The sequence below is a fragment of the Cyprinodon tularosa genome, unplaced genomic scaffold, assembly GCF_016077235.1.
Source record: "Cyprinodon tularosa strain WSP-4 unplaced genomic scaffold, ASM1607723v1 ctg160, whole genome shotgun sequence".
In the NCBI taxonomy this organism is placed as follows: Eukaryota; Metazoa; Chordata; class Actinopteri; order Cyprinodontiformes; family Cyprinodontidae; genus Cyprinodon; species Cyprinodon tularosa.
In genome coordinates, this window is record NW_024038438.1 from 1,085,689 (window position 1) to 1,102,212 (window position 16,524).

Sequence of the window (16,524 nt, forward strand, 5' to 3'; positions counted from 1 at the left end):
TAACTGTTATTCTACGGTTTCCATTTTTAAAATCTAAATGCAAAAATGTAATATTGAGATAATTAAAAATGGTTTGTTTGTTGTTATTCAATTTCTATTGATTAGCCCTTCGGGGGTTGAATGTAATCAAACATTATCGGTTTAGAAGAGCTTTGTGACTTGCATTAAAAATTGAAAAGAAAAAAGGTCATAAGGTCAGGAAATAATAGGGGATTATGACAACTAAAAAAGTTAGGGGGTTAGATAATAAGTATAATAAATAATAAAAAATAGGGTATAATATTGTCAAATTTGTCGTAATAAATCACGTATTTGCCCGTTTTAACTCCTGCGGTTAGCAAAGAGTATCAGCCTTTGACAGACCGTCACTTTTTTGTCTGTTCTGCTTTGATTACAGGATCTATTCATTGTGGGGAAAAAAACATAACTGTGAAACCAGCTATGCTTTGTGTCACCATGGAGACGGGCATTAATCAATTCCCTCAGGATTTGAGCATCGAGCACAACCTCGGAAGAGGCAACATGCTAATGTTTACAACGCTCCATGTTTACTTTGAAGCCTAGATATCAAACTGAAGACAGGAAATGATTAGTGGTTGCCGGGGTAACGACAGCTGGAAATTAGGGCTTTTGCTCAGTCTGACATTGAAATAAACCAAAGACATAAACCTGTAAAAAACCGAAACGTGTCAGCGATGAAATGTTGATTATGTTGGCGCTGACTGAAAACAAATTGCTCCAGATCATAATTTCCCGTTCTGCGAAAAAGGTCCGAAATGATACATAAAAAAAGGATTCGATTAAAATATTAGAGGGATATTGCGTAAAAATAGTCATCTAGTTGTGAAACAGGGTTATTTCAATCAGACATCACTGCCTCAAACACACGTTGTGGAAACGGTACCCGCTGTGTATCAAAAAGCCTCGACATTGCAGATGTTACCATGTCGTCCGAAGGGAAGTCTCTAAAAGCTGGCATCATTAATTTTGACAATAGGCTAGAGTTCTCCGAAGCTTTAAAAGCTACTAAACCCATATAAACCTATAATAATGCACCAAGAAAGCGGGTAGATATTTGTGGGATCTACTGTTATGTTTTCTAAGGTAACGGGAACCAAATGGAAAAAGGTTAGCTTTATGCTATTTTAGGCCATACAGATCACTTGTCAAGGAGTCATATGGTGACAACAGCATCCCTTTAAAAATCCCTGTCCTTCATTTTGTCCTTCCACCTACAGAAGGCTTCCCCATATTTATCCTTGTTTTTTTTATCACTGTGTTTTAGCTCTCTTTTAATTTTTGTTTTTCACTTTCTTAGGGATGTTGCTGCAGACAGCATGCATGTGGGGTGACAGTGGCGTTGGATGTAGGAGTTTGCCCTGAAATCGAAGGGTTGACGGTTCAAGCCCCGGCTCTGACTTTCAGTGTTGTTGTGTCACCTGCATTGTCTACTGATGGTGGTCAGAGGGCCCGGTGGCGCCAGTGTACGGCAACCCTGCTTCTGTCAGTGAGCCCCAGTGCAGCTGTGGCTACAATTGGCTACAATGTAGCTTGCCACCATCAGTGTGTGTGTGAATGGGTGAATGAATGTAGTGTAAAGCGCTTTGGTCAAGTCTCCTAACTTGAATAAAGGCGCTATATAAGTACATGCCATTTACCATGCATATGTTCCTGCATTGTGCTGCCGTAGTCCAAACTTTCAGTTTTTGGGTTAGCGTCTCCAATTAAGCTTCACAAACAGGGGAAAAGCCTTATGTATAAACTAACATCAATTTGTTCTTTTATGAAATTTTATCAGATTTTTACTGGAGTTTATAACGCAACAATGATAAAATATTTGTGAAAACAGTCGTTAATTTTCTGCAGTAAAAAAATTAGAAATTGTTCAGCAATGTCCCTCTAAAAAAAGAACAAAGCAGCCTTTTCTGTTTCAAGGGTTTTTCCATTTTCTAATTCATGAAAACTAGAAAATAAACTACATAACAAGTGGTTGATTCATTTTTTTCTTTTTTTTCTTTTTTTTTAACTATGAGATTCCTCCACATTTACTATATGTAAATCAAATGGTCAGCAGTTAAACTAATTAATGCAGGCTGAACTCCCAACCACCTCTTTTTTTTGTTAACTCGAACACTGTGGATGGCCTCTGTTTAACCGGGCTTAACTGGTAGGACTGGGACTCACTTTTAGATAAACTTGGCCCAATATTACCTCTGAATCTAGACATTTCAGTCTTTTTTTCCCTAAAATCTACTTGCCGCTCTTCTATCATGACGCTGCAGTCACACAATTTACAAGTAAAACAGCTTTAAGCGGGATTTGAATGAAATCATGTGAAAAATATCACTAAATCACAAGTAAACATTCCCCAAAGTTGCCTTGGGGATTAAAGATCTTTTCTGAATCCAGCCTTAGACTTGCCATTAAAATGTTTTATATAAAAGGAAAGGCACACAACCTTCCCTGCAGTCCTTTCCAACAGCAGACATGGCTGCAAGGAAAAAGCCTGACTGGTTTCAACTAGTGGAAGCAGAAGTCAATAACAAACATCATTCAGCCTCAGATCAATCATTAAAAACATGATTAATTAATGAAGATGTCAGATAAGAGTAGAGCTATATTTAAATGCAGCCTTATAAACTTTACATCAAACTACAGATATGGTGCTGATAGTAATACAAAATGGAGCCTAGGCGGAAGTTAAACTAAAGAAACTCATTGCTCTCCTATATCCACCTGCGACACACGCCTCCACGAAAGCCAATCGGCATCCAAAGTTCATCTTAAAAAGCCTCCGATCTGCAACTTGTCTGCTCCTGTGCACAGGCGGTGGTTGTGCTGTGTGACTTCATTCAGATGACAATGTTTTGACCCACCTCCAGCCCCTCCTCCACCATCGTAGCTAAAGCTTCATCAGAGTCTCATTCCTCCTAGACTCTTACTGTGTTCCTTGTCTCATCTTATTGGGTCCGGCAGAAGGTTCTGCAAGAGGTTTCTTCCCAAGGGGAAGTTTTTCCTCTCCACTGTCGCTTCATGCTTGCTAATCATGGACGGGTTCTCTCAACCTGTGTTATCCAAACTGGACTTCCATCTTCTGAAGCTGGATCTCAGCATACCGTCTCGCTAACCAGCAATCTACAGACTGACCAACTTCATCTATCTCCACTCCACCACCATTTTCAGGCCTGGGGGGGAAACAGCCCTATTCTTTGCTCCTGTTCATGCATATCCATCAAAATTCAACCCTATGTTTCCTGCCGAGGTCTGAGCGCCAAAGACAAAGTAATTGTATCAATTTATTTTTCTTGTGATTTTTCCAGATTGAACTGATAATAGTGAGTTTCTCTCCCTCTTATGCCTTTAATGGATTGCAGAAAATGTAAACAGAGGTTTTGCATTGCAATCAGTGCTATAAATAGGAGAGGTTTGATGTGGATCAAATAACCAAAGGTATAGATATCTGAGCATGGTGTGATTTTCTAAGGGTGAAAACTTCTGTTCTGAATAATAAAGAAATAACTGGACAGTAGCCTGATAACTTTGTTTCAGTGATGCGCATCAAATAAACTGAAATCCCTTTGGATTAGGAAAAAAATGATTTATGTTTTTCTACCAGTATAGAAAACAAGCCCCTTCAGGAGGAATGAGATGTGTGTGTATTCCTGTGTAGCTCCTACTAGAATGAGTCACAACCTGCGTATCCAGCGCCACTTTTTCCTTTCATGGGGAAAACAGGAACGCTGAGAGGCCGCGAGAAACCACTAAACTATTACAATGAACGACACACACACGAAAGAAGAAGAATAAAAGCAAACATGCTAAGAATAAATGTGCCTCATGGAAACGGGGCTCGTGCCTAATAGATCAGAGCGCCTCGCGCCGCTGTTGCTTCCAGAGCCTTTTAGAGACATAGATGCGCAGCGCGTTTCATTCCCTGCGCTCCAGTGACAGCCACGCTGACATTACACATTTTTATATACAAAGATAGAGCTCCTCCATCCCGGCGGCTTACCGTGTCGACACCTCCCGGCGCCGCAGCGACCAGTGTTTGAACCGGGGGAGGCTGCTCTCCGCTCGCTCCCTCCGACGCCATCTTCGTGCTGTAGCGGTCTGCTGGAGTGTGGGTGCATCCGGCAAAAAACGCCTTAACTATTTAGCTGCTGGTCGCAAAGCACGCCCCGGGCGGCCATTGGAAAACCAAGCTGAAAAACGGAATATTAGATGGTTAGGGAGGAAGCGTCGGTTCTCCAGACAATCAGCGCGAGACTGGAGCGTTTGGGCTGAAGGGGCGGGGGGCGCAGAGTAGGCAGGTCTGTGGAGGCGGGGGGCGACAGATGCGTAAAATCCAGATGCGGGGACCTGATGCGTTACCAGCTGGAAAAAAAGGGGTCCAATGTAGGGGCGGAGCTGGATGGGGGGGCCATGGCCACCCTTACCCAATAATAGCACAATTCAGTACAAAGACAATGCAAAGTGCTTTACATGATTAAAATATAGGAAAATAAAGCAAGTACGGAGAAAAAAAAAAGAAAAAAAATGCAGAAAAAGAAAGAAGATTAAAAACAGTTGGACTAAAGAAAATAAAAAAAAGTTGAACTAATGATGTTTCAGTTGAACTGTTTAACTAGAACAGTCGAAAGCAATCCTGAACAAATGTGTTTTTAGTCTTGATTTAAAGCCGCGGTTCTCAAAGTGTGTGGCGCGACCCACTGGTGGGGAATTGAGACGTGACAGGTGGGGCGCGCCAAGTTCCGGTGTGTGTGTGTGTGTGTGTGTGTGTGAGACTATAAATATAGAATGTGTGAGAGCAAACTGTCCTTAAAGCTGTATGTTGCCGCTTTTTAGACCAATCAAACCCACAAAGTAATCATTAATAGCCTACATGCAGTCTAATTAAAAGAACATTAGATATGAGAAAAATTTCACCTGGAACTGAAGTGCCAAAATAATGATTGACGTGACGTCGGCATATTATTTGTAACGGAATAAACTTTCGCGCCCCAGTGTTGCCAACTCAGCGACTTTGTCGCTATATTTTAGACCCCTCCAGCGACTCTTTTTAAAAAAGGGACTAGCGACAAATTAGCGACTTTTGGAGACTCTTACGTGAAAGCACGTATCGTTCCTTTTCTTGTCCTCCAGCGGCAGGTGCTGCCGTGGGGCGCCTCCGTCCCAACCCCGTTCTCCCCCGCTATCGCAGAAGTCCCTCTCAGTGCTGCAGAGACACAGCATGTTTACCCTCAGCGTCCAGACTGCAAATAAAGCGCACATGCGCCGGGATTGACGGCGCAGGTTGATCATAAATAACTGAATTTGAAATATTTTATCTTAAATAAATAGGACCAGTTTATTGAAATGACGTCTGACTCCACCCTGAGGCTCAGGTTTAATGCTCAGACTAATAGTGAATTCTGGTTTGGAGTGGAGAGGGAGTATCCACTCATCGGGCAGAGAGCTGTGTGCATTCTTCTTCCCTTTGCCACATCATATCTCTGTGAGATGGGCTTTTCAACTGTTGCTTCACTGAAAACAAAATACAGATCTCAGCTGAACATTGAGCATGACTTGAGAGTGGCAGTATCAAGCCTGCAACCCCGTTTTGAGAAACTGTGCAATGCAAAACAGGCTCATTGCAGCCACTAATGCAGGGATAAATAGAGCTGTATTGCCAGATGGATTTCACTTCTTTTCTTTTATTAACAGATTGCAGAGTGGCACTTTAATTTTTTCTATCTTTGAGCTTGATACAAATTTTGACACAGCTGCATTTTTATTTTCTTTATTTTTGAGCTTGCTGTTATTTGATGTAGATAGTTTGTATTTAGATACTACTTGTTACTTCAATAAAATTGGAAAATTTTAAGATTGTTGCATATTTCATTAGCATTGTGTTGGGGCGATGGGGACAGGCGGGGCTTGAAAATTCCCCCTTGTCCAAAGTGGGGAATGACAGAAAAAGTTTGAGAACCACTGATTTAAAGGAACTCAGGCTTTCCGCACTTTTACAGTTTTCTGAAAGTTTATAGTACAAAGCACTGTGGTTCTTCCACAGTCTGTCAGGGCACAGTCACAGATAGGGCAAGAAAATTGTAGTAAATTTCAGCAGAAAAACTCTCAAGTGGAATATTCAAAACATAAACATTTTTGTGGTTAATTATACACATCAATATACTAATTTAAAAAATGATGAATTCAGAATTCATGCTCTTTTGATAAAATACATCTTACATCAGTCCAAGTTATGCAAGTGTAACAATTGTTCAACATTTGCTGTTATTTTCTGTTTATAAAGTGTTTGAAATTTCACCAAAACCTGATTAATACGAAATAGCTTTTGTTTTAGTCACATTAGAAAAGTTATCTGTAATTTGTTAATTTTTACATGAATACTTGTACTGTTGCTTTAAGAAAGCGCTCTGTAACGACGTCAGCGGTGCTTCATGCTCAGTTGGCGCTAGGCTGCCTGAGAGAAGGTAGGAAACTTTTACTGCTTGTAGTTTTATAAAAATGTTCTATGAAAACATGTAAATGTAATTACATGCAGTTGTTAAACGTTGCCTTTACTGAAAAACACTCAGATGACATATTTGTTTCTCAATATGTGTCTGTATTTATTGGTCAGAGCAAGTATTTTCCTGCTACAGCTACGGGGTTTCCCCATGTGCTCTTCTCAAACAGGGGATGCTGACCTGTGTATGTGTTGAAGCTGCATGTTACTGAGCGTTTTGTTTCTGTCTGTGCAGAATCCGGCTGGATAACTGTATTAAAGAGCAACTGGCTATACCTATGGTCTGGGTCCCTCCTTCATCAGAACACAACGCAGAGCATAAGCAAGTTAATCGGTGTCATAATTGAGGAGTGTTAGGACACAGACAGATGAGACCGGTTACAATGGTGCCGTGACTTTTTTTTTGGATCTGTTGAGGAACGACGTCATCTCGTCCGCCGTGGGAAGCTACAAGTAAATCTCATTTTTGATTTTTTTTCTCTTGTGTTTTTGACAAACTCATTTTGGACATTTTCCCTACTCTCTTAAGAAGGAGAAACTGCACCTTTTGGTCTGTTTATTATCCAATACCAGAAAGTGACTGCACACTTCATTATATCAGAACTTCCTTTTTGGTGGGAGATTTTTTTTTTTTTCAGTGTGTTTAGACATCCACTGCTATTTAGCAATTTTGTTTATGTGTTACTTCTTATTTACTTTATTTGAATTAATCTCTCATAACAGTGTGTGTGCATTTTGGGGTTATGGCTGATTCTGACATTTTTGATGGGGAGGATAGCGATCTTGCAGCTCGTCCATACGAATTTGGTTTGGGGAGAGGGTTACTTTACAAATCATTAGAATCAAGAGCACCAGGGCGTGGATCTACAATTTTGAACACCCCACAATTAGCTTCGACTCGTTTTTCAGACCAACATATGCCGGGTCAGGCTGGGCAGGTTACACCAGATTTGGGTTCGCTTATTACCCAGCTAGCTGAAAAACTGGGTGACTCTATTAGAGCTCAACTCTCACCTGGTGAGCATGCACAAGGTGCGGGGGCTTCTGACCTGACGTATCAGGTGTCTTCTCCCAATGTTAGTCTTGTTATGCACTCTGATGCTAAGGAGCCCCCAATATTTCGAGGTGATGGCTCAGATAAGTTCACAGTACATGAATGGGAGAGTCTCATGTCTATGTACTTAAAAAGGAGAGCTGTTCCTGTCCATGAACAATCCCAAGAGATTATGGCGAGGCTGATGGGCAAAGCAGGTGATGTTGTGAGAATTACACTCCGCAACAACAAATCTATCAATCATGTCACATGTCCTAACTTAGTCTTTGACATCTTGAAACAGCACTTTAGTGAACTCACTTACTCCAACATGCCTCTAGCTGATTTCTATAATACGCTGCCAATGCCTAGGGAGGATGCAATGGAATACTGGATAAGATTAAATAGAATGATGGATGTGGCAGATGAATGCTTAAAGAGGCAGGGTCGAGGGATTGATGACCCACAGCATGAAGTGAGCATGATGTTTATTAAACATTGTCCTGACAGAGCTCTTGCGAGTGTCTTCAAGTTTAAGTCTGCAGAGAAGTGGACAGCAAGCGAGATTCAGGAAAGGTTAGATGAACACATGATGGAAAGGAAATCTCAGAGTACTATGCACACTCAGCAGCCCAAAGAAATTCCGAGAGTGGTTAAAGGTTATTCTCATTGTCATGCACATAAGACTGACAGTCCTTCTGTTTCAGAAACTTCAGGACGGACTGCTCAGTGTGGGATACCTACACCAGCTACACCACTGACTACTGGGGTAGATAATGACTGTTTGCGGAGCTTGGTGAGCTTATTGGACAGGTTAGTGCTACAACATGGCAATGACCCTCGAAATCAAGCGGCCAGGGGTGCAGCTTCTCAGCCCTTACCGAGGGCTTGCAGGGCTTGTGGTTCTCATGACCATTCAACCTTGAGTCACTGTAAGCGTGAAAACCTCTGTTTAAGGTGTCTTTCCTCTGGTCACTGGAAGCGAAATTGCCCTCAGCAATCTGCACATGTGCTTCGGTCTGACAACAGGTCTGCGGATGCAGACCAACAGTTAAACTAGGAAACCCATACCTGGGGAGAGGCGGTGTGGGTTGTGAAAATGAATCTCTCTCCAACATCTGTGATTTGGCAGACCTTTTTGAGGATACCTGTGCCAAGGCACCAAAGGGTTCAAGAGTGGTCATTCAAGCAGCACAGAAGCTTCAAGCTTTCAGTGAACTGTTTTATTCCCCTGTCCTCATTAACCACAGCGTGCAGCTCAAAGGCATGCTGGACTCTGGCTCCATGGCATGCAGTATTAGTGACCAAGCGGTGGAAAAACTGAGTTCTGCTGGGATCTTGCCAGAAAAGCAGCACCCTCAAGAAAGCATTATTCTTGTGGGGTGTGGTGGACTGCAAACTAAGCCTGATGGATTTTTTCAGCTGGAGATGGAAGTATTTGGCATCTCTTGTAGTGTACCCACGTTGGTTGTGCCTGGTCAGCATGATGATCTGATTTTGGGCTCGAATGTTATTAAACACATCATGCATGTTTTGAAACAGGATGAGAAATACAGGGGAAATGCATTGAAAAATTACTCTGACCCTGAAATCGGGCAGTTTTTGTCAATGTTTACAAATGTTGAACACTGGAGGGGTGAAGAAGTTCCAGACAAAATTGGCACTGTCAAGTTAACCCAGGCAGTCACCCTCTTACCCAGACATGAGCATTTAATCTGGGGTAAGCTTCCTGCCAAAGTTCCCATGTCCCCCGGGAGCACTGTCCTTGTCGAACCTACCAGCTCAAGAGCTGCCCCACGGGGTGCTCTAGTGGGTCGGCTCATCACACCATTGTGGGGTGATAGATGGGTGCCTTTGACAGTAGTGAACCCTTCTGACAAGCCATTGGTGTTGAAAAAGAACAGCAAGTTAGCTGATGTCTCTCCATGTTTAGCAGTTGAGGACTTTGATGTTTTCCAGGGTCTGCACATGGCTGTAGAGGATCAGCAGAAGTATTCTCAGCAACAGCTACGACAGCTGTCGGCTACAAACAGTAACGATGTTTCTTTGGAAAGTCTGTGTGATATGGGTTTGGGGGCTATTGACTTGGACCTTTGCGAGGTTAGTGAAAGTTGCAAGTCCCAACTCATAAAGTTGCTGATGGAGTATCGTGACATTTTTTCTAAGGATTCTCTGGACTGCGGCAGAGTGCATGGTTACACCCACCGCATACGGCTGACAGACGACAGACCCTTCCGGTTACCGTACCGCAGAGTTCCTCCTGCACATTATGAAAAATTGAGACTGGCTCTGACTGAGATGGAGGAAAAGGGAATTATTAGGAAGTCCTCAAGTGACTATGCCTCCCCTCTGGTGATGGTATGGAAGAAAGATGGGGGGCTTCGTATCTGCAATGACTTCAGGTGGCTGAATGCTCGCACGGTTAAAGATGCCCATCCCTTGCCTCACCAGTCTGACTGTTTGGCTGCACTTGGGGGGAATTGCATATTTAGCACAATGGACCTTACTTCAGGGTTTTTCAACATTCCAATGCATGAACATGACAAAAAATACACAGCCTTTACGACTCCCCTTGGACTGTATGAATACAATTGCATGCCACAGGGGCTTTGCAACAGCCCAGCCTCATTCATGCGGATGATGGTTGGAATTTTTGGGGACATGAACTTCACAAAATTGTTGTGTTACCTCGATGACTTGCTTGTATTTGTTCCATCAGAGGATGAGGCCTTATTGAGACTTCAAGTGGTTTTCCAGAGGCTGAGGGAGAACAATCTTAAGCTGGCTCCCAGAAAGTGCCATCTGATGAGAAGAAGGGTGCGTTTTTTGGGACATGTCATTGATGGCAATGGCGTGTCTGTAGACCCAGACAAGGTGGAGGTGATCTCCAAAATGACTCCTTCTGACCTCATGGAAGATGATGGGCGTACACCATCAATAAAAAGGATAAAGTCTTTCCTAGGTATGGTGTTCTACTATCAGCATTTTATCCCAAACTGTTCCTCCATTGCTAAACCCCTGTTTGCACTTACAGCGGGACAGAAAAGGAGAGGACGCATGGCGAAGGACAGGAAACTACAAGGTGTTTATCGTAAACTCATACCTAATGACTGGACTGAGGGATGTGAGCAGGCTTTCCATAAGTTAAAAACCATGTTGTTGGAATGTGTCATGCTTGCTCACCCAGATTTTGATGAACCATTTATCTTATCTCTTGATGCATCTTTGGATGGTCTTGGAGCAGTGCTATCACAAGTTCCCAGAGGACAATCCAAAGCGCGACCTGTTGCATTTGCGAGCAAGACTCTGAGTGCATCACAGCGGAAGTATCCAGCTCACAGATTAGAGTTCATGGCTCTTAAGTGGAGCGTCTGTGAAAAGTTTAGTCATTGGCTGAAGGGGCGTCACTTTACCATCTGGACGGATAATAACCCCCTGACTTACCTCCTGACAAAACCAAAGCTTGATGCATGCGAAATCCGCTGGGTGTCAAAGCTGGCTTCTTATTCCTTTGACCTTAAACACCTAGCTGGGAGAAAAAATGTGGTTGCAGATGCTCTCAGTCGTGACCCCTTTGCAACACCAATCAGTCACAGGTTGTTGGAAGAGTCATATCTGTCTCTTACACAAGAAGCTGACCAGGTTGATGAAGATCGTGTGCAGAGCACCTTCAAGTTCAGCTGTCAGCCAGAACATGATAAATCAAGGGATTATCCATCACTGAAGGTTGTTTATGACTCAGCTGAGATCCAAGCCCTGTGTCAGTCCCACTGTGACTGGATTTCAGGAGCAGAATCGAGGGCGTTGCAGTTGACACAACAAACTCAACACATGCAATGTGGGCAAGGTGAATTTCCAGTTCTCTCTATTCAGGAACTGCAGTCCAGTCAAGAGCACGATGCAGTCATCTCTAAGGTTTTACCCTTTGCCGCCACCAGGACGAGACCATCTAAGCGTGAGAGGCGATGTTCAGACATAAAGGTTGTCAGAATGCTGAATCAATGGGATAAGCTGGAAATTCGGGATGGTGTAATGTATCGAGTGACGAAGAACCCTGTGACCAAGCAGAAGAGGTTCCAGTTTGTGCTTCCCCAGTGTTTACGAGACAAAGCATTATCGGGCATCCATGATCTGGCAGGGCACCAAGGACAAGACCGCACTTTGTCTCTTGCTAGGCAGCGTTTCTATTGGCCAGACATGGAAAAAGATGTGCGTAGATATGTCAAATGTTGTCAGAGATGTGTACTGGGAAAGACACCAGAACCAGCTGCTCGTGCACCCTTGGAAAGTATCCAGAGCTCTGCACCAATGGAGTTAGTCTGCCTGGATTTTTGGTCTGCTGAGGATGGCAAGCAACGGTCAGTGGATGTTTTGGTGGTTACTGACCATTTCACCAAACTGGCGCATGCTTTCCCCTGTGCTAACCAGACAGCGAAGCAGGTTGCTAGAAAGCTCTGGGATCATGTCTTTTGTGTTTATGGGTTCCCAGAACGTATACATTCTGACCAGGGCACAAATTTTGAAAGCAAACTGATTGCAGAACTTCTCCAGTTGGCAGGCGTTGCTAAATCCCATACCACGGCTTACCATCCTATGGGAAATGGTGTGACGGAGCGATTTAATCGCACCTTGGGTTCGATGCTTCGTACCCTTCCTCTTAAAGAGAAGCAAAGGTGGCCAGAACAAATCCAGACACTTACATTTGTTTACAACGCAACTGTTCATGAGACGACCGGGTACGCACCGTTTTACCTGATGTTCGGGCGGATTCCAAGACTGCCAGTGGACGTTCTGTTTAAGCCTGTCCTGAATGACCCTGCTTTTGCTAATTACGATTCATATGTCAAGACTCTCTTTTCCTCCTTGAGGAATGCGGTGGAAATTGCTCAGAAACATTCCCTTACTGAACAACAACACCAGTCCAGTCAGTACAACAAGCGCACAAAGGGCACTCATTTGTCAGTTGGTGACAGAGTTCTTGTAGCAAATAAGGGAGAGCGAGGGAAGCGTAAACTGGCTGACAGGTGGGAGGACAGCATGTACACCGTTGTCGAAGTGCATCCAGATATCCATGTGTATAAGATTCGGAATGGTGAGGGACAAACAAAGGTTGTACACCGAAATCTTTTGCTGGATGTGAGTTTCTTACCAATCCTCAGGTCAGATAATGAGGGAACAACGGATTTCTCAGTCAACAGTGATGCGTTAGGGTACAGCACCGTCAACAGTGGGGACGGGAGTCTCTCGTTCCCTGGTGACTCACTATTGGACGTGGATGTGACTGACGTGTCTTGTTCCACCACACCGGTGCTGTCAGGTGTCCCTGAGCTACAGACTCAGTCGCAGTCTGACAGTGATGAACATGGCAGTTTGACCTTGCCAGCTCCGGCGGCATCACTTAATGAAGGTGTCGATTCTCCAACTGGCATGGATGTGACATGTTCTGGAACTGCTTTTCCAGACAATCGGCAAGCTACTTTCGGGAGCAATGGACCATTTAGAACCCGTGCTGGGCGGTTGGTAAAATCAGTTAACAGATTAATAGAATCTATGGTTCAGGGGCCTTTCTTGAAGAGTTAGAAATTCTTACATGTTAGCTAATCCCTTTGAGTTAAGCATAGATTTTGTTTTAGTGACATATGTATTCCATGTAACCTATACTTTTAGGGTGTTCAATTTTCCATTTTTGATTTCATGAAAGTTAACATGGCGGGAGTTTTACTTGGGCCAGATGCTGTTACGTAACAGGCGTAGCATTGAGCTAGGGACTTTTAGAGACTTGATCAACCTCTTTCTTTCCCGAACCTTCTGTTGAGGGTGACTTCTATGTTGCATGAGCAGACTAGGTCTGCCTTTTCATTTGTGCCAGGATGTGCCCGGTGTAGACTGATCCTTTTGTTTATACTTCTCTTTAGGCTGAAATCAGGATTTTGGTGAATTTCACGGGGGGTGAATGTAACAATTGTTCAACATTTGCTGTTATTTTCTGTTTATAAAGTGTTTGAAATTTCACCAAAACCTGATTAATACGAAATAGCTTTTGTTTTAGTCACATTAGAAAAGTTATCTGTAATTTGTTAATTTTTACATGAATACTTGTACTGTTGCTTTAAGAAAGCGCTCTGTAACGACGTCAGCGGTGCTTCATGCTCAGTTGGCGCTAGGCTGCCTAAGAGGAGGTAGGAAACTTTTACTGCTTGTAGTTTTATAAAAATGTTCTATGAAAACATGTAAATGTAATTACATGCAGTTGTTAAACGTTGCCTTTACTGAAAAACACTCAGATGACATATTTGTTTCTCAATATGTGTCTGTATTTATTGGTCAGAGCAAGTATTTTCCTGCTACAGCTACGGGGTTTCCCCATGTGCTCTTCTCAAACAGGGGATGCTGACCTGTGTATGTGTTGAAGCTGCATGTTACTGAGCGTTTTGTTTCTGTCTGTGCAGGTATGTACATCTAGTTCTTAGCATCATTGTTTAAGCTGGTTGCATTAATAATATATGTTGGATTTAATTAATTATTATAACAGATTTATTGTTTTCTGTAAGAATTGTTACTTTTTTCCATGTTTAATGTTTTATTATTTTTCTTGGTAGTAAAAAATTTTTTTTGATTGAATTGTTTTGCATTGCTCCGTTGAGTTGGCGCTAGGCTGCCTAAGAGGAGGGGATGCTGACCTGTGTATGTGTTGAAGCTGCATGTTACTGAGCGTTTTGTTTCTGTCTGTGCAGAATCCGGCTGGATAACTGTATTAAAGAGCAACTGGCTATACCTATGGTCTGGGTCCCTCCTTCATCAGAACACAACGCAGAGCATAAGCAAGTTAATCGGTGTCATAATTGAGGAGTGTTAGGACACAGACAGATGAGACCGGTTACACAAGTCTCACTCAAAAACAGTGTCTACCCTCTGGCCTTCTGGGGATCCAGAAATTAAGAATTTCCTGTCCATGCTGTCTGGTCTTAAACCCTGAAAAGCTGGAGATAATCCTGATAAGATCGGTAACGTAAGATGTGATTCTGCTACCTGCTTTGAGCCTGGGTGTGAATCTCTTATGGAGGGGAAACTGCTTAAAACACACTTTCTCCAGACAGCACAGTCATGACAGAGCTAACATCTTCCCACTCAGCACCTAGGGATGTTTTGGTAGCAAAGATTGTTACTACATTGTGGGGAGACAGATGGATCCTGCTAAAGCTCATCAATATATCTGACAGCTGTGTTTTTGAGAGACAACACAAAACTAGCTGATGGGTGGGTACCCCCCATTGTAGCACTAGAGAACATGTGTGGGGCAGAGTGCTCAGAGGTTCCACTTGTTAGCTGTATTCAGTCCACCATGTCACCCACTATAGAAGTCAGCTTGGCCAAAGACAGGCTTGGATAAGTTGGGCTAGGTGGTGTCAATATTGAGTTTTGTGAAGTTTCTGAGGGCTGCCAGACAATAATTTTTTAAGTATGATGGTTTATTATCCCGTCACCATCTTGATCTTTTGGGAAACAAAGGGCTTTGTGCACCACATAACCCTCTCTGACAGCAAACCTTTCCAGCTCCCACACAGGTGAGTGCTCCCTGACCATTACATGAAGCTGCAGCAAGTGCTGAACGAGATGGAAGAAAGGGAGATTATCAGAATATCAACAAATGAGGTGGTTGAGGTGGCTTGGGCATCTGTTTAGGATGCCTCCTGGACGCCTCCCTAGTGAGGTGTTCTGGGCACGTCCCACCGGGGGAAGGCCCCGGGGAAGACCCAGGACACGCTGGAGAGACTATGTTTCTCGGCTGGCCTGGGAACGCCTTGGGGTTCCTCCTGAAGAGCTGGAAGAAGTGGCTGGGGAGAGGGAAGTCTGGGCCTCCCTTCTTAAGCTGCTGCCCCCGCGACCCAACCCCGAATAAGCGGAGGAAGATGGATGGATGGATGGATCAACAAATGAATAAGCATCACTTCTCACCAGACAGATTGTCTGGCAGCACTAGGTGGAAACTGTTCAGTACAATGGATTTGACTTCTATAGCGGGTGAAATATGTATTAAACACACCACCATTTTTCTCAGTAAATATATTTCTAGAGGTGCTATTGAAATAACATGTTCACAAGATGTCGGTAACAATCCATGCATTGCACACATATAAATAAATTTAAAAATCATCGGAAAACTTTACTGCTTTAAAAACTATTATTTTCTGTGTAAAAGTATGTATGCTGGACACACATGGTATTTACCATTATTTATTCTTAGGTGAAGCAATTTCAGGCTGTTATGATCTTTAAAATAAGTTTCCCAAATGTTTTGTATCATATTTTTTGCTGCGAAACAAAACATCAGGATAATCTTTAATAAAATCCTACTTGTGAAATAGTAATTCCACAAAATCTGGTTTGTAGTCTTCTTTTATTTGTCCACCCATAGGCGGAACAAAAGTTCTGCATACTGACATCACGTATTGAGTTAGAAAATCATTTATATCAATCAGTTGGTCCCATGTAGCCCATTGAATGTTGATGTTTTCAGTCAGCCAATTTATCTGGAAATTGATTGAGACTTAAACTGATTCAGAGTGTCTGAAAATATAAAGTACCATTCGTCGCAATTGATGTGTTTGTGTTCTCTCTGACCGCAGTTTGGCCTGACCCAAGAATGCTACTCTGTCTGCACTCCTCTCACCTGATGTATCAGTGTCTATGGTTGCGGCTTGCAATGTTAGCAAAGTATCCATCCATCCATTTTCTGACGCGCTTAATCCCAATTGGGGTTGCAAGGGGTGCTGGTGCCTATCTCCAGCTGTCTACGGGTGAGAGGCGGGGTACACCCTGGACAGGTCACCAGTCCATCGCAGGGCAACACAGAGACAAACAGGAGAATTTAGAGAAGCCAGTTAACCTAACGGTCATGTTTTTGGAAGCCGGAGTACCCGGAGAAAACCCATGCATGCTCAGGGAGAACATGCAAACTCCATGCAGAAAGACCCCGGGTCAG

General features: G+C 43.2%; 2 protein-coding genes across 4 annotated transcripts in view; one reads left to right on the top strand and one right to left on the bottom strand.

Moving 5' to 3' along the window:
• Positions 1-4,350, bottom strand: part of cttnbp2 (cortactin binding protein 2) — a 105,503-nt gene extending 101,153 nt beyond the window's left edge. The window contains exon 1 of the mRNA XM_038280499.1: positions 4,013-4,350. Within this exon, the coding sequence (XP_038136427.1) occupies positions 4,013-4,093 (81 nt within the window). The 5' untranslated portion in view covers positions 4,094-4,350. The remainder of the gene's footprint in view (positions 1-4,012) is intronic.
• Positions 4,351-7,227: 2,877 nt separating this feature from the next.
• LOC119780445 lies at positions 7,228-14,315 on the top strand. 3 transcript variants are annotated; one of them, XM_038280502.1, is made up of 2 exons: positions 7,228-8,354; positions 13,656-14,315. In XM_038280502.1, exons 1-2 carry the CDS (start codon positions 7,252-7,254, stop codon positions 13,750-13,752), a joined length of 1,200 nt encoding a protein of 399 aa, XP_038136430.1. In that variant the 5' UTR covers positions 7,228-7,251; the 3' UTR covers positions 13,753-14,315. The 3 variants fall into 3 exon arrangements, with proteins under 3 accessions (XP_038136430.1, XP_038136432.1, XP_038136429.1); XM_038280504.1 differs by having other exon boundaries at positions 14,211-14,315; XM_038280501.1 differs by lacking the exon at positions 13,656-14,315 and adding an exon at positions 8,529-8,659 and having other exon boundaries at positions 7,228-8,429.
• Positions 14,316-16,524: the final 2,209 nt, after the last annotated feature.

What these genes read in the sequence shown, in the direction of transcription:
- LOC119780445 (XM_038280501.1), top strand. Translation starts at nt 7,252, where the DNA reads ATGGCTGATTCTGACATTTTTGATGGGGAGGATAGCGATCTTGCAGCT. An exon ending in TCTCAGCCCTTACCGAGGGC is followed by an intron (nt 8,430 to 8,528) that starts TTGCAGGGCTTG and finishes CTGGAAGCGAAA; the next exon opens with TTGCCCTCAGCAATCTGCAC.